This window comes from Schistocerca cancellata, chromosome 1 (assembly GCF_023864275.1).
Source record: "Schistocerca cancellata isolate TAMUIC-IGC-003103 chromosome 1, iqSchCanc2.1, whole genome shotgun sequence".
Classification (NCBI taxonomy): domain Eukaryota; kingdom Metazoa; phylum Arthropoda; class Insecta; order Orthoptera; family Acrididae; genus Schistocerca; species Schistocerca cancellata.
The window spans coordinates 492,734,338-492,752,608 of NC_064626.1; the positions used below are offsets into that span (position 1 = coordinate 492,734,338).

At 45.5% G+C, this 18,271-nt stretch overlaps 1 protein-coding gene across 1 annotated transcript in view; it reads left to right on the forward strand.

Moving 5' to 3' along the window:
• Positions 1-18,271, forward strand: part of LOC126185830 (dynein axonemal intermediate chain 3-like) — a 181,476-nt gene that overhangs the window by 124,294 nt on the left and 38,911 nt on the right. Inside the window, exon 4 of the mRNA XM_049928164.1 lies at positions 10,696-10,842. Coding sequence (XP_049784121.1) covers positions 10,696-10,842 — 147 coding nt within the window. The remainder of the gene's footprint in view (positions 1-10,695; positions 10,843-18,271) is intronic.

Here is an 18,271-nt window from a genome sequence, read left to right on the forward strand (position 1 = left end):
CGAGAGGTTCTAGGCGCTTCAGTCTGGAACCGCGCGACCGCTACGGTCGCAGGTTCGAATCCTGCCTCGGGCATGGATGTGTGTGATGTCCTTAGGTTAGTTAGGTTTAAGTAGTTCTAAGTTCTAGGGGACTGATGACCTCAGATGTTAAGTCCCATAGTGCTCAGAGCCATTTGAACCATTTTGTAGATGGGTTTGTTGCAGGCCCTCACTGGCACCGGGGCAGAAGTAGCTTTCATTAGAAAATACAACAGATCTCCACTCCGCCCTCGAATGATCTCCCGCTTGACACCACTGAAATCGTGAATGTCAGTGGTTTGGGCTCAGTGGAATGCACGCTACACGGCTGCCCTTGAAGTAACCGACTTGTAACAGTTCGCTGCGTCACTGTGGTGTTCAACTAGCTACTGCAGATACAGTACGGTACGCCGGAGCCACACACGATAGTTTTTCCTTTCTGTAACACCACGTGGCCGTCCAGAGCCCACTCTTCTTGCGGCCGTACTCACACTTACCTTCCGTGACCGTGAAGCAACTTAATGAAGGCAAGTAGTGGTCTATTTCTGAACTTTCATCACAGGCAAAAGTGATGCTGCGTGCAATATTGATTGGATTAGTTCCAAAAATGTTCAGTTTAATTACTTCCACGTAAAGCATTGTGCAGGGTATTATAGCAGTTGCTCGCATCTGTTACCTAACTAAATACAAGAAGGTGTAAGATTCGCCTTAATTTTGGATTGTTATTGTGCCTTAAACATACAGAAGTTTACATAGTCCACAGTGATTAAAGTGACATGAAACACGTGCTATCTTTAACACACCCATACAAAGACAAGCGCTCCATTGTACATTGGAAAATCATGTAAGGCATACATCCTGTTCTGATGACTGAAATACCGAACTTCGGAAAAGTTTGCAATGAAAAACAGGACTCACTGTCATTTTGGGTTTGGTGCACGTTACATAATATGTTGCTGCGTATGAAATTTAGCTAACATGTCGAATATTTCTTTAGGTGTGGGTGGAGGTCTCTGTATGTCACCGATCTCCAGAAAATTGATCTGAGGTAGCACATTAATTTGGGATCGCCCCGCGCCAGCGATAAAACCAGAGCGAAATATCCAGACAGAATGAAACAACAGTCATGGCTCCATGTGTTACATTTGTAGAAGGCGAAACTGATAATGTGGGAAAATTATATCTGATGGTGCTGGGAAGAACGTTGCTTAAAGAATATAACAACTCTTAATATTTCATCTATTGGCAGAAACAAGCACAAAATTGAAACCAAAACAGAGCAGTCAGCAAACAAGTTAAGGTTGCTTGATGTCTTCTGGCAGAAAGGTATGGACGCTTACATCCCTAATTTTCTCACAAAGAGGTGGGGCGTTATTCAAGAATTGATACTGGCTTAACGTTCGAAGAGAGTCCGCAGCTCGTGGTCGTGCGGTAGCGTTCTCGCTTCCCACGCCCGGGTTCCCGGGTTCGATTCCCGGCTGGCTCAGGGATTTTCTCTGCCTCGTGATGACTGGGTGTTGTGTGATGTCCTTAGGTTAGTTAGGTTTAAGTAGTTCTAAGTTCTAGGGGACTGATGACCATAGATGTTAAGTCCCATAGTGCTCAGAGCCATTTGAACCTTCGAAGAGATCCTTGCAGAAGTCTACATTTTTAGTCACCGACGTGAGAAGATTCCTAAAGAAAATAGTTGAAGATGGAGAGGTGAAATTCCTGCCTACACCTAAATGCATCGTGACATTTAAATCTCAGCAACTTTCTCTGTATGTATATTTGTACACTGTGGGATGCCCAACTGCACCGTACATCCAGCAAGTTTTGCGATGTCATAATTATCTAGATGTTTTAATTTAAGTACACAGTGTCGTAGAAGCGCTCGTTGTACCAAATACACGGGAGTCCATGAGCCTTCACATTGCTTAAACAGCGGAGAGCTCACGTAGAATACACGATCGCCTGTTTCGAACATTGAAGATCTTTATTTGCGAAACTGGGTTTCAGTCATCCCATCGAATTCAATCCAAAGGCTACGCAGGGCTTAGACACGACAGAGAGAGTGGAAAAGGAGGCGTTGCCATTTTCAAATGGCTCTGAGCACTATGGGACTCAACTGCTGTGGTCATAAGTCCCCTAGAACTTAGAACTACTGAAACCTAAGTAACCTAAGGACATCACACACATCCACGCCCGAGGGAGGATTCGAACCTGCGACCGTAGCGGTCGTACGGTTCCAGACTGTAGCGCCTTTAACCGCTCGGCCACTTCGGCCGGCGTTGCCATTTTACTTATGGGTACAGTTCAGTTTAGAAAGACTGACATCAAACTTAAGTCGACAGATTGCATGCAGGGGGCGCTGTAATTTACTCTTTTAATGGCGCATTTACCATTGTCACCATTTACAAACCACCTAAGTGTAAATTACAAAACTTTGTTCTCGGTCAGATTATTGGCGAGCTTCAAACGCCACTTCTCCTTCTATCTACAATTACATCTACGTCTTCATGATTATTGTGCAATTCCCAATAAAGTGCCAGGCAGAAGGTTCATCGAACCACCTTAAAACTACTTCTCTACCGTTCCACTCACGAATAACGCGCGGGAAAAATGAAAACTTAGATTTTTCCGCGCGAGCTCTGATTTATTTTATTTAGATTTTTCCGCGCGAGCTCTGATTTATTTTATTTTATTATCATGATTATTTCCCCCTATGTAGGTTGGCGCCAACAAAATATTTTCACACTCTGAGGAGAAAGGTGGTCATTGAAATTTTATGAGAGGGTCTTGCCTCAGCGAAAAACGCCTTTATTTTAACGACTGTCGCTCCAATTCGTGTATCATATGCGTGGCATTCTCTCACCTATTTCGCTATAATAGAAAACGATCTGCTCTTCTTTGAAATTTTTCGATGTTCTCCATCAATCCTGTCTGATGCGGATCTCATACCGGACAGCAATACGCCATATGAGGGCGGACAAACGTAGAGCAAACAGTCTCTTTGGTAGACCAGTTACATTTTCTAAGCCTTTTATGACCGGAAATCACAAATTAGTCACACAACTGAGGCTTTACTGATAGGCACGCAATTTAATTAGATGTCGCTTGTGACGAACAGTGCCAAAGCCTTTGAAATCTAAAAGTATGGGATCAATTTGACGTCCCCTGTTGATATCACTCATTACTTCGAGAGAATAAAGAGTTAGTTGTGTTTCACAAGAACGTATTTTCTGAATCCATATTGGCTGTTTGTCAATAAATCGTTTCCTTAGAGGTAATTCATAAAAGACAACTTCCACCATAAAGACATGCACTGCCTGGCAAAAAAGTGGAGCATCCAGAAGGGGAGGAGGGAACGAAATAACGAAATTAAACTTCACGTGTTGACAGCGTATCTGACGTTATTTCAGTGATGACACAATCGGGTCAAGTTTATAGCGAACTTGGCAGTATGAGTCAGCTTCTCAGTATGACGTTGTCCCTCTTTTGGCCAGGGTGCCCTGATTGGGTTGGAAAGGTCGTCATAAAGCCCTTGGATCCTCTAATGAGGCAAGCCGACCTACACCCTCTGTAAACGGTGTCCGATACCCTGGATGCTGGCAGTGGGACGGAGTTGATGTCCAAGCTGGCCTCACGTGCGTTCTGTCATAAGGATCACATAACATCTGTCGCTCTTCATACCCCTTATATAGCCTACTAGGAATAGTAAAACACACGAACAGTAATAAGGCACTCTAGAGGTTGTTCTGTCTCCCGCACTGATGACCTCAGATGTGAAGTCCCATAGTGCTTAGACCCATTTGAACCATTTTTTTTGTCTCCCGCAGACAATTGCAACTCTAATCATTTACATGCCCGCCGACAGTATCTACATATACGAAAGTACGTTGACATCTGATCATGTCTTTTGGGTGCTTCACTTCTTTTGTCAGGCGGTATATATGGCTGTCAGGAACTTACTATTTATACCCCAAACGTCTTACTTTCATTATTGATTGATTTTTACTTTATAAAAGTAGTTTTATCTTCTCTGTACCCATCAATATCAGCGTCACCAAAATTTCATTTCATTTCATCTCTCTCTCTCTCTCTCTCTCTCTCTCTCTCTTCCCCACCCCCCTCCCCCCCGTCGCCCCCCGCCACACACCCACCTACCCATACACCATACAAACATACTCAAGGGTAAATGGCAAAATGGCAAATTTGAAATGAATAGGCCCCAAAATCTATATCACTCGTTCACACAAATGAAAACTGTGAATTTCTCTTTCGTTTGTAAGATTCTTCAGACTTATTAGTTAAAAATTTTTCGCAACGTAGAAGTGGAGGAGAATGATTGAATAAAATGTGGAATTTACGTACTTATTTACTGACAATTTCATTAAAATTTTGTATGCTGCCTCAGCTTTTAAACTGACTACCATTCTTTTTACTAGTTGTAATGTCATTGACAATCTTGGTCAGGTTCTTTATCTGTCAACTTTCCATGGTCGTATTCTGTAATAAAATCATTTGGAACGGATAATTCAGCTTCCTCATGAGATTGGACCCAAGTGGAGAAAATGGAATACTTTTTAAGGAAAAGCCATTTATTTACGGCATAACCAGTTATGTACGTACATCAGTACAGGCAGAAACTTACTAGTATCTTGATATTTCAAAATGCTCCCTTAACACCACAGAGTATTTGCCAACGTTCACATATTTATTAAATGTGCCAGGCGAGTCACCTTGAAGATAGCTGTGTGGTTAATAGCTCAAATACTGAAAGATGAAATATTGCTGCTCCGAATGCACCGTCCGAAAAAAGATGGACGCTTTTATTTACTGGAAAACTTTAAGAAACATTCCTGAAATTATTCAGTTGTAACTTGCTAAGACCCTCATCTACACTTGATTGAGCAAAATCTAACGATCAAAAGAGAAAAGTCCAGCTTTAATTTCATTGGTAATGGATGACATAGATTTTGGGACATATTCATTTCAGATTTTGCCATATACTCCTAAATCTCTCTGTGTGTACATGTATGTGTATGTGTGTGTGTGTGTTTGTGTGTGTGTGTGAGTGTATTTTGAAATTTTGTGCCAATATCGGTTCGAAGTACAGTATTTGACAAACATATGTTGAAGTGAAGTATGCAACATACGTTGTGGTGAAGTATGGAAGAGGTACTGCGTGGCAGAGACAACAAATTTAGGTGCATCATTCTCCAGCAGCCGCATGGAAGAAGATCAGACGACCAGTCGAGCTGGCCACGCCTTTTCAGATATACTAACGAAGGATGTTGTGGAATGAGAAGAGAGAGGAGGAGGAGGAGATTAGTGTTTAACGTCCCGTCGACAAAGAGGTCATTAGAGACGGAGCGCAAGCTCGGGTGAGGGAAGGATGGGGAAGGAATTTCAAAGGAACCATCCCGGCATTTGCCTGAAGCGATTTAGGAAAATCACGGAAAACCTAAATCAGGATGGCCGGAGACGGGATTGAACCGTCGTCCTCCCGAATGCGAGTGTGCTAACCACTGCGCCACCTCGCTCGGTGGAATGAGAAGAGTCACTTACACCATCTGTTTATATTTTTTAGTAAGTGTGTTGGTTGTGTGTGTGTGTGTGTGTGTGTTTGAGGGGGGGGGGGGGGAGGGGGAGGGTAGTGTCACTGTGCATAACACATATTACACAGTCAGTTTCAGCAGTTTCAGTAGTACGTTTTGGAAGACAGATGTAGCTTTTACCAACCTCGGTGGGGCAAGCTACTGTGTAAGTTATTTCCAAAGGCTCGAAAGTGAAAAAATTAAGATTCTAAAATATGGTGCTGCTTAATTTCTTGAATAAAAATACCGCCTGAGAACCCTGCTACCTTGTTATGGTACATTGTTAAGTGATATTTGTGAATTCCAGAGAACTTTGAGGGACGTATTGCAAAGTACCAATTTCCAATCCTACCAAGGTAATGAAAAATAATCCGATCAAGAATGTCAGTGGCGCTGCAAAAAGTGAAAAAGTAGTAGGCACGCACAAAACTGAAGGCAACATAGAATATTTTAATGCAATTTTAGTAAATAAATATATAGTGTCATTTTTAATCACTTACTCTCACTTTATGAAAAATTTGTACCTGTAAAGTTTGATTAATCACACAAATATCTTGCAGGAGATTGATAATACTCATGAGTACATATCCAGAATATAAGCAAAGCTGTCGTCTGCATGTGTACTGTGCTGTTGTGGTACATAATAAGCACCAAGTGCAGCAAGTATTCTACGCATTGTCATAAAAAATGTAACATGCTTTTCGTAAAAAGATCATAGAGACACATAAACCATGGCACATAGGTACAGAAAGAGTATAGATGTTGTGAAAGTTTATTTTATTTAAAAAATTCGCTATAATCTGAGTATTAAAACATGACGTAAAATGTAAAAATTTTTAAGGATGTAGGAATTATCGATCCAGTAACCTAGGGTTACCTGTGGCACAAGCATTATCTTTCAAGTTATCTCAGCATCGAGTTAACTGCGTTACTAGCAAGTAGTTCTGCACACATTAATTTTGTGTACGTTATTTTTGTGGTGTGTAAACCTTACCTAAAAATGTGTTATGTTTTCTTTTCCTTTATTCAATTTACACTGAAAAATAAAAATGTGCATATAAAATTGTAGTGCTATAAGCTTTTGTATTTATCGCACAGCCAATGCAAAAACGCTCGGTGCACTTTCGCACACTAATGGGGCAAATGGCATTTAGGAAGGTAACGTGGCGTCTTCAGGAGCATACGCTGAGGCGGTGGAGGGGGCAGGGGTTGAAAGCAGGGGAAAGGGGGATTGAAAAGGTTAGCGAAGTCGCCTTGCGCGTCGTGACTGCAGTAATCATTGGCCAGTGTAGTTGCAGCTAGGGTAAAAGGAAACAGCTGAAAGACTGACTCCATCCAAACGAGACACCATTGTTGCATTTGCAGCCAGGTGGTACAAGGCGAGTAGCCTTACAAGCTGCGGAACGTGACAGAACGGCTTCCGGTAGTAACTCATGGAAACTCGTATTTACATCATGACACCTCAGCAACAACAACAAATAGGGGAAAATCACTTTGAGAGTACCCATCCCATTCGTGAGCGCACAAAAATATGATCCGGTGACCCCGTGCACAGAACAGTGAAGGACTAGCATACACAAATACTTCACGTACTGTCACTCCGTGCCATGAACAGTGGTCCGTAGTTACACGTAGTACACCAGGTATGATCCACATAAACAGAAACATTTCACGACAGTAATATAATATTAATAAAATAACTATATTGTCTTCCTGCTAACAAATGTACATAAATCAGAAGTACCAACTTGGCCTACGTCATGAACGGATCGAAATAGACGACACCAAGAACAAAAAAATACTGATCATTTTCTTCATCTGATTGCACTGATCTCATCTCCCCGGGCGTCCACAGAAATTTGTTCAAGAAGGTGCAAGGTTCTAAAACTGGAATTTTTATAAAACTCTTTCGGTGAATTTGAAAAACGTATTTTTACTACTTACTATTATTTAAAAGGATTGAAAATACAATAAACTTCAGGATACATAGCCTTATTTCCCGGCATCTATTACCATGTTAATCACACACACACACACACACACACACACAAATATACACCTGCTGGAGAAGGCGGGACATTTTACCCTTCACCTGAAAATTGCATCTTAAATAGAATAGTTCACTCTTATCACTGCCGAATATCTTCCACACCCTGGTACCTGGGGATGATCAGTTTGACCACTCATCAGACTTTCGTCCCATCCGGGTGCTGAAGATTGATGTACCTTATTTTGTTCTCTCTACCATGTCGTACGTCTTCCATCACTTGCTTTCATCCACAACCGTCGGTGTTTTGTGGGATTCTGAGCCGGCCGCTGTGGCCGAGCGGTTCTAGGCGCTTCAGTACGGAACCGCGCTGCTGCTACGGTCGTAGGTTCGAATCCTGCCTCGGGCATGGATGTGTGTGATGTCCTTAGGTTAGTTAGGTTTAAGTAGTTCTAAGTCTAGGGACTGATGACCTCAGATCTTAAGTCCCATAGTGCTTAGAGTCATTTGAACTATTTTTGTGATTCTGAACTAGAACACCTGCTCCAGTTCTAGGCCTTCTTCTTGATGGATGTACACTAAGTGATCAAAAGTATCCGGACACCTGGCTGAAAATGACTTACAAGTTCGTGACGCCCTCCTTCCGTAATGCTGGAATTCAATATGGTATTGGCCCACCCTTAGCCTTGCTGACAGTTTCCACTGTTCAATCGCCCAATGTGTACGCTCTTTACATCAAGCGAGGCGTCATTTGGCATTTACCGGCGTGATTTGTGGCTTATGAGCAGCCGCTCGAACATGAAATCCAAGTTTTCTCACCTCCCGCCTGCCATAGTACTTGCAGTGGATTCTGATGCAGTTTTTGAATTCCTGTGTTGATGGTCTGGATAGATGTTTGTCTATTAGACATTACGACCCTCTGCAACTGTCGGCGGTCTCAGTCAACAGACGAGGTCGACATGTACGCTTTTGTGCTGCACGTGTCCCTTCAAATTTCCACTTCATTATCACATCGGAAACCGTGGACCAAGGGATGCTTAGGAGTGTGGAAATCTCGCATACAGACGTTGACACAAGTGACACACAATCACCTGACAACTTTCGAAGTCCGTGAGTTCCGCGGAGGGCCCCATTCTGCTCTCACGATGTCTAGTGACTACTGAGGTCGCTGATATGGAGTAGGTGGCAGCACGACACACTTAATATGAAAAACGTATGTTTTTGGGGGCGTCCGGATACTTTTGATCACATAGTGTACTTCGCGGAAGTATCGCACACTACATCTCACACAAATAGTTTACAATAAGGGTACATGCTTGGTTTGACCACGTTAAGAATACGCACACCGTACGATAACTCGTTAATGACCAGATGCAACTATACTGATCGGATTATTCAACAATATTTACATCCAATCAGCTCAAGTGACCTCTCACGATCACGTCGTATCAGTTAAGTCGTTGAGGGATAACAGTAAAATGTTAATTCTTGGTAAGTTAGTACTACATGTTCGATAGCTCATTTGAACGATTCTTTTCTCTAGATGATGTGGAACGAGTTATTTTACAGGATATGTGTACATGATTAGTTTTTTTCGTTAATGAACACATTGTTTTTTTTAGTCCTATTCATGCAACTACATTTAAAAACAATGTATTTTTTTCAATAGCTACCAGTGTTTAAGTAGAAAATCGTCAGTGTAATACAAGGAGATGTCAAGGAGAAATGCTTTTAAGTTAGATTTAAAACCAGCTGAAACGATTAAGGCGACCACTCGTGTAAAGCGGAAAATTCAGGTTCGAGTCGCGGTTCGGCACAAATTTTCATTGTCTTCATTCGATTGTATAGCTAGAAGTGGTTCATATTCGCAACTGCCAGTACATTTCATGTGATCGGTATGACCTAGGCTTTATGGTGTAGGTAACGCCTAAACACAGCTGTGTATCTTTGAGCGAGGTGCCATCGCAGCACAAAGATGGTACAAGAAGTTTGTTCTGGATCACGTCTATCTGTTTGGGAATGCGGTAAATCCCGATTTCCTGTTTGCGGACGACGATTTCCCCCCCACCCCCCCCACCCCCCTGCCCCCCCCCCCCTTGCCAAACACACACATGACCGCTGCAGTGCCGGACACACTGCAAAGTGAAGACATTAAACGTGTAGCATGACTAGTGTACTCCGCGGACCTAAACCTCGTAGCGTGTGCCTTAGATGCTCTTGGCAGACGTGTTTTTCAACGAACATGCTCTGTCAGAGCCCTGCAAGAACTGAAAACCCCCTTGAAAGAAGAGTGGGAAAATATCCCCCAAAGACTCAAGGAAAAAAAAAAAAATCAAATGGCTCTGAGCACTATGGGACTTAACTTCTGAGGTCATCAGTCCCCAAGAACTTACAACTACTTAAACCTAACCAACCTAAGGGTATCACACACATCCATGCCCGAGGCAGGGTTCGAACCTGCGATGGTAGCGATCGCGCGGTTCCAGACTGAAGCGCCTAGAACCGCTCGGCCACACCGGCCGGCCCCAAGGACTCCTCAATACTTTGCTAGCCGGCACGAATAAAGGTACAAAACGTCCATTAGTGTCCAAGGAGGGCGTATTCATTACTGAGAGTCCGACGTCGACTTCTATGTTGGGAGTTTGACACGAACGTCATTTATGCCTGTTATCCTGCTTTCCCATGTTGTGAAATCTGTAGGCTTTTTCGGCCGGCCAGAGTGGCCGAGCGGTTCTAGGCGCTACAGTCTGGAACCGCGCGACCGCTACGGTCGCAGGTTCGAATCCTGCCTCTGGCATGGATGTGTGTGATGTCCTTAGGTTAGTTAGGTTTAATTAGTTCTACGTTCTAGGGGACTGACGACCTCAGCAGTTAAGTCCCATAGTGGTCAGAGCCATTTGAACCATTTTTTGTAGGCTTTCCGTAATAAATACACCACTCCACCTCTATTACGCACGTACTGTGTTTCACGTCGTTCATCATTGCCTGTGATTATTCCTGTCCGACAACATCTCTGTTCCTCAGCAGTCGTCAAGCATTGTACAGTCCCCGCACACAGAAGCTGCTACAGTAGTGCCAGCGCTACCATTTAAAGCTCGCATCATACCGCAGGTGTCGAACCGCGGCAAGCTGGCGTCTGCGGCTGAGGACGCTTCCCCGTCGCTGGCGCTGCTGACGGGCTGCGAGGACGGCACGGTGGCGCTGTGGGACCTGGAGGCCCGCCAGCCGACCGTCGAGACGGCGCTGGTGCAGCCCAAGGCGCGCGGCGGCCGCAAGGCGCGCATGCGCCCTGCCGCGCTGGACGCGGGCGCCCCGCGCTACCGGCCGCTGCACCTGGTGCTCAGGCCGCAGTTCAGCGTCATCAACCAGGCGCCGGACGACGCCAGCCCGACGCCCGTCTCCTGCATAGCGTTCGACCCGCCGTTCGTCAGGTTACTCCCACTGCACACGACTACCTGGAAATAGTGTCGAAGCCCGCCAGTGAAAATACACTGTAATTATACTGCTGGTCTTTAAAACAGCAACACCAGGATGGACAGCAGATAATAAAATTTTATGTAGATGTAGGCTCTCCCAGCGTCTACTGTTTGCGAAAAGCTCTCGGTCTTCCAGCCGGGCCGGCCGAAGTGGCCGTGCGGTTAAAGGCGCTGCAGTCTGGAACCGTAAGACCGCTACGGTCGCAGGTTCGAATCCTGCCTCGGGCATGGATGTTTGTGATGTCCTTAGGTTAGTTAGGTTTAACTACTTCTAAGTTCTAGGGGACTAATGACCTCAGCAGTTGAGTCCCATAGTGCTCAGAGCCATTTTTTTCTTCCAGCCGGGTGACAGTGTTAAAATACCGAGACGTTTCGACGTTAGTCATAATCATCTGGCGAAGTGTCGGGATATGCAGATGCTGTAATATGTGTACTAGCAGAGTGCCCCTCTCCACCTGGCTACGGACAGTCGTGTACTGTTGGGCTGGCTGGCCGGGAGAGTCGTGACGCTGCGGTAGTACGGGTAGGGGGTGCGCCATTCGCATCTCCGTGTGGGCATTCAGACAGCATCTTGCCAGTTGAACGGTGCCGACCGCGCTCTCGTCACACTGCCGCTGACGCCATATTCCATGCCGCACTTACACTACTGCCCATTAAAATTGCTACACCACGAAGATGACGTGCTACAGACGCGAAATTTAGCCGACAGGAAGAATATGCTGTGATATGCAAATGATTAGCTTTTCAGAGCAGTCACACAAGGCTGGAGCCGGTGGCGACACCTACAACGTGCTGACATGAGGAAAGTTTCCAACCGATTTCTCATGCACAAACAGCAGTTGACCGGCGTTGCCTGGTGAAACGTTGTTGTGATGCCTCGTGTAAGGAGGAGAAATGCGACCATCACTTTTCCGACTTTGGTAAAGGTCGGATTGTAGCCTATCGCGATTGCGGTTTGTATTATCGCGACAATGCTGCTCGCCTTGGTCGAGATCCAATGACTGTTAGCAGAATATGGAATCGGTGGGTTCAGGAGGGTAATACGGAACGCCGTGCTGGATCCCAACGGCCTCGTATCACTGGCAGTCGAGATGACAGGCATCTTATCCGCATGGCTGTAACGGATCGTGCACCCACGTATCGATCCCTGAGTCAACAGATGGGGACGTTTGCAAGACAACAACCAACTGCACTAACAGTTCGACGACGTTTGCAGCAGCATGAAGTATCAGCTCGGAGACCATAGCTGCGGTTACCCTTGACGCTGCATCACAGGCAGGAGCGCCTGCGATGGTGTACTCAACGACGAACCTGGGTGCACGAATGGCAAAACGTCATTTTTTTCTGATGAATCCAGGTTCTGTTTACAGCATCATGATGGTCGCATCCGTGTTTGGCGACATCGCGGTGAACGCACATTGGAAGCGTGTATTCGTCATCGCCATACTGGCGTATCACCCGGCGTGATGGTATGGGGTGCCATTGTTTACCCGTCTCGGTCACCTCTTGTTCGCATTGACGGCACTTTGAACAGTGGACGTTACATTTCAGATATGTTACGACCCGTGGCTCTACCCTTCATTCGATCCCTGCGAAACCCTACATTTCAGCATGATAATGCACGACCGCATGTTGCAGGTCCTGGATACAGAAAATGTTCGACTACTGCTCTGGTCAGCACATTCTCCAGATCTCTCACCAATTGAAAACGTCTGGTCAATGGTGGCCGAGCAACTAGCTCGTCACAATACGCCAGTCACTACTCTTGATGAACTGTGGTATCGTGTTGAAGCTGCAAGGGGAGCTGTACCTGCACACGCCATCCAAGCTCTGTTTGACTCTATGCCCAGGTGTATCAAGGCCGTTATTACGGTCAGAGGTGGTTTTTCTGGGTACTGATTTCTCAGGATCTATGCACCCATTTGCGTAAAATGTAATTACATGTCAGTTCTTGCATAATATATTTGTCGAATGAATACCCGTTTATCATCTGTATTTCTTCTTGGTGTAGCAACTTTAATGGCCAGTAGTGTAGTTGGTATCCTTCGTCTCTGTTTACCAGATTCTCGTTAACTTCAAGACGGTGTCGCAGTAGTCCCTTGCTAGACGAAGCGCCAAGGTGTGGTCTTCTCTGATGCTATGCTCTGACATCGCTGTTTTCTCTGTCTATCCCAGACGAACATGCCTGGTGTGCGCGTCGTAGCGTTTCGAAATACAACCCTTTTGTACTTCGGACCACCCTTAGCCAAACTTGTGAGACAACTTAAAAAATGCGACGTAGAAACCGTCTTCCGACCACCGCTGAAGACGAAAGAGTGGCTTGGCTCTGCGAAAAATCCAATAAAAACGTACGTACCTGGAACATACAGCACCGCCTGCGAATGTGGACAACACTATATCGGGTAAACGCAACACACTATTTCGAAAAACTGCGAGGAGCAACCCAGGCATTTGCGACTGTAACAGACAGAGAAATCACCGATGACAGAGCGTAGCATCAAGAAAGACCACATAATTGACTTTCAGAAAACGAAAGTCCTTTGACGAGCAAACGGCTATGAGACAGCGTTGGGGGTTGGAGTGTTGTTTGGCGGAGGAGACCAAACGGCGAGGTTATCGGATTATGGAAGGAAGTCGGCTGTACCTTTTCAAAGGAACCATCCCGGCATTTGCCTGGAGCCATTTAGGGAAATCACGGAAAACCTAATCATGATGGCTGGACGCAGGATTGAACCGTCATCCTCCCGAATGTGAGTCCAGTGTGCTAACCACTGAGCCACCTCGCTCGGTATCATAAGGGAATCCAGTGGAGTAAAGATTCACGAGAGGCTGGCCAACAGAGACGGAGGGTACCAGCCAAGTGCCGCATGAAACCTGCATCAGCGGCAGTACGACGAGAGCGCCGCCAGCACCCTGGCCAGAATGCCCACACAGAGATGCCAGAATGCCCACACAGAGATGCGAACGGCGCGCCCGCTACCCCACCGCTGCGGCCTTATCCTCCGGCCGCCCGCCGGCCAGGCAGTACACGCTCGCCCCTAGCCAGGTGGAGGGGTGCACTCTGCTACTATAAATAAAGGGTGCCGCAGTTAAAAGTAGCCATCTCCCTTCTGAATGCGAATGCAGTTTTTCAGATTTTTATATACAGTAAACAGCTACAACACTGGACATTTTATGCAATAATCGATTGTTAGCATTCTTCTGTCAGCATTTCAGTTTATTTCATCAGTAAAGCTAGACCTTTCTCTTAGCGGTCTGCAACATGACTTTATCGATTCAAGAAAGAATTGGAATTGTGGAAGAATATGTGAAATCAGGTTCGATTAAGGAAACTCACGAAATATTCAGGGTCAAGTACCCGGATAGATGACAACCAGCAACGAGAGCAATACGAAGTCTATATAAAAATTGATTCACCTATGAATTTGTGCGAAATGTAAAACGACAAAGAATTCCTTCAGTTCGCACCCCAGAAGTTATTGCAGACATTCGCCAAAGAGTTATTCTGAGCGCAAAGAAGCCAGCACGTAAAAAAAAAAAATAATAAATGTCGTGTGGCTAGGGCCTCCCGTCGGGTAGACGGGTCGCCCAGTGCAAGTCTTTTGAGTTGACGCCACATCGGCTACTTGCGTGTCTATGGGGATGAGATGATGATGAAGACAACACAACTCCCAGTCCCTGGGCGGAGAAAATCTCCGACCCAGCCGGGAATCGAACCGGGCCGCTTTCCATGGCATTCCGTCTCGCTGACCACTTATTTTGTTTATTATGGCTCGCTGCATTTGTTCGGGGTAGACATCACACGACATCCATTCAGGTTCATCGTTGATCCGTTCACTCAGTTTTTTATTACAGAGGGCAGCCAACCCTCTGACCGAACACGCTGAGCTACCGTGCGGCACCACTCAGCTATCGAAGCGGACGCCTGCACGTAAATTAGCCCAACAGTCGGATATGAGTAGAAGGAGTTGCCAGAGGATATTGGAAAAGCATTAATTTGAAGCCATATGGAGTGACTGTTCTGCAGCAGTTACGGGGAGGATGACAATGAGAAACAGATTGCTGTACGTGGTTTTTGAATAACATCAACGATGGTTTGTTAGGCCCTTTCCGTTACACCACATGGTGTAACGGAAAGGGAGAGAGTCCATGATGTATTCCCTAAGGAACGAACAGTCAGCAAACATTTATGGCTAACACATTCGCCGGATCTTACACCTGATTGAAGAGCAAAGTCTATGAAACAAGTCGACACACAATACCGGAACTGAAAGACAACATCAGCAGTGAAGTTGCCGCCATCCATGTCCGAACTGTACGCCGGGTGTATCTAAACATGCTTGGACGTGCACTGCTTTGTATTGATGTTGCATGGGATCGCTTTCAACATCTTCTATAAATATGCTTTTGACTTCTAATTGTAAATAAAGGTTAAGTGCATTTAACCTCTTCGTTTTGTAATTTCACAGCATTTCCTTTATACTTACATGGGTTACTTTTATCTGCGACACTCGTTATTACAGCATCGGCATTATGCTAAAGTGAAAAAAGTCATTTGATAGCGAGGTGCACATATAAAAATGGCGGTGGTATCGGGCACAGACGGTATAAAAGGGCAGTCCATTAGCGGAGCTGTTATTATTTTGTACTTAGCTGATTCATATGAAAAGTTTTTGGACGTGGTTATGGCCGCACGACGGGAATTAACAGACTTCGAATGCAGAGTGATAGTTGGAGCTAGACGCATGGGACATTGCATTTCGGAGATCGTTAGGGAATTCGATATTCCGAGATCCAAGAATGGGATTTTCACTCTGCAGCAGAGTGTGCGCTGATATGAAACTTCCTGGCAGATTAAAACTGTGTGCCGGACCGAGACTCGAAATCGGTACCTTTGCCTTTCGCAGGAGAGCTTCTGTGAAGTTTGGAAGGTAGGAGACGAGGTACTGACAGAAGTAAAGCTCTGGGGACGGGGCGTAAGTCGTGTTTGGGAAGCTCAGTTGGTTTGAGCACTTGCCCACGAAAGGCAAAGGTCCCGAGTTCGAGGCTCGGTCCGGCACACAGTTTTAATCTGCTAGGAAGTTTCATTCGGAGATCCAGAGTGCCAAGAGCGTGCCGAGAGTATAAAATTTTAGACGTTACCTCTCATCCCCGACAACGCAGTGCCTGACAGTCTTCACTTGACGGACGAGAGCAGGAGCGTTTGCGTAGAGTTGTCAGAGCGAACACACGAGCAACGCTGCTTGAAATAACCGCAGAAATCAGTGTGGGACTTAGGACGAACGTATCCGTTAGAGCTGCGCGACGAAATCTGGCATTAAAGGGTTATGGCATCAGACGACCGATGCGAGTGCCTTTGCTAGCAGCACGACATCGCCTGCAGCGCCTCTCCTGGGCTTGTGACCATATCGGCGAGACACTGGACAACTGGAAAACCTCGATTTCAGTTGGTAAGAACTGATGGTAAGGTTCGAATGTGGCGCAGACCCCACGAAGCCATGGACCCAGGTTGTCAACAAGGCACTGTGCAAGCCTGTGGTAGCTCCTTAATGGCGTGCGCTGTGTTTACATGGAATGAACTGGGTCCTCTGGTCCAACCGAACCGATAATTGATTGGAAATAGTTATATTCGGCTACCTGGAGACTATTTGCAGCCATTCATAGACTTCATGTTCCCAAATAATGCTGGAATTTTTATGGATGTCAGTGCACCATGTCACCGGGCACAGTTGTTCGCCACTGGTTTGAAGACTATTCTGGACAATTCGAGCGAATGATTTGGCCACCCAGATCCCCTGACATGAATCCCGAAGAATATCAATAGGGCATTGGGCGTTTACAGTGAGCTAGGAACATCATGTGATTAAATTTGAAGCTAATTTTAGGGGAACCATGGCACGAAAATTAGTATCTAGAGCTGCCATCTCTGGTAACAATACTGGCTCTAAGCTGACTGGGCATCGAGCTGATCCGAGCTTAGATGATAGATACGGGTACACAGCCCATGTTGCTTCAATTGAGTGCCAGAGTTCATTGCTCGTATCGGGTAATGAGAGGTGGCGTGATACTCTTATCAGTAATATATGCCAGGTTTTTTCAGTGGATGAGAGATGCGGGGAATTTACTGGCAGGAGCAACAGTAGACCACTCTCTTATGTTGAGGAAGGTCTGGACAACACAGATAACACGCAGTCTTCCGTTATCTTGACGAAAAATAACGTCATGGTGATCTCGCAGATACGGCACACACACTTGCCTTAACACGTTCGTAATGTAGAGGCTTTTTTGTCCAAGGTACGAGCTGTCTACATCTACATCTGTACACTGCAACTACTGTGAATGCACGATAGAGGGTGCTTAGCATGGTACCGCATCTCAGGGTTTTTCTCTGTTTCAATCGAATATGGAGCGTAGCAAGAATGACTGCTTCATCGCTTGTGCGAGTGCTGTAATTGTTCTAATTTTGACTTCACTGGCCCTGTAGGAGTGATACGTTGAGTGGCTGGAGAACATCTCTAGACAGGGGCAGGCAAACGTTGCGCACAGCTCGTGAGCGTACACCACTGCACTGGAGCTGGCCTCGAGGAACGTCGATATCTATCTGGTTGTGGCGTGTAATACCGGCCTTAGCTGCCGAAGTTGATGAAAAGCGATCACTAGACAGTGTGTGTTACATCACGAGCAACAGAAATGCTTTGCCAGTCAAAGAAGCGGAGAAGTGGAGACTTGGCGTCATTTAAAAAGGAATAGAAGTATCAGGTTTTCTTTGTGCAGAATCTTAATATGTGGTCGCATACCTGCTGCTCAGCGGATGTTTGGTTTAGGCCGCCTTTATAGCATATTTCACAAGGATGAGTGCAGCTTATTTTCGGATTCTGAGCTTAAAAAGAGTAGTTACTCGGTACCTGATGAATCTAACGTGAGTTGATTTTTTCACTAGTGGTCTACAACTCTTTTTCGGCACGTCCCTCATCTAAGTTATGTAGCAATTTATGCAGTACTGCTTTCAATTTTTCAGAATGACAGCACTTGAACGTACCGCAATTGCAATTGACACAGCAAGAACTGAAAAACAGTTTTCTGAAGTTTAGTTTACTTCATGAATGAGTGCATCAATGATGTTGCAGATTTTTTTTTCCCGCCGAATGTAAATCGGTTTCCAGCAATCAGCCTTTCCAAAAACAGACATAATGTCTTACGGGACAACAGCA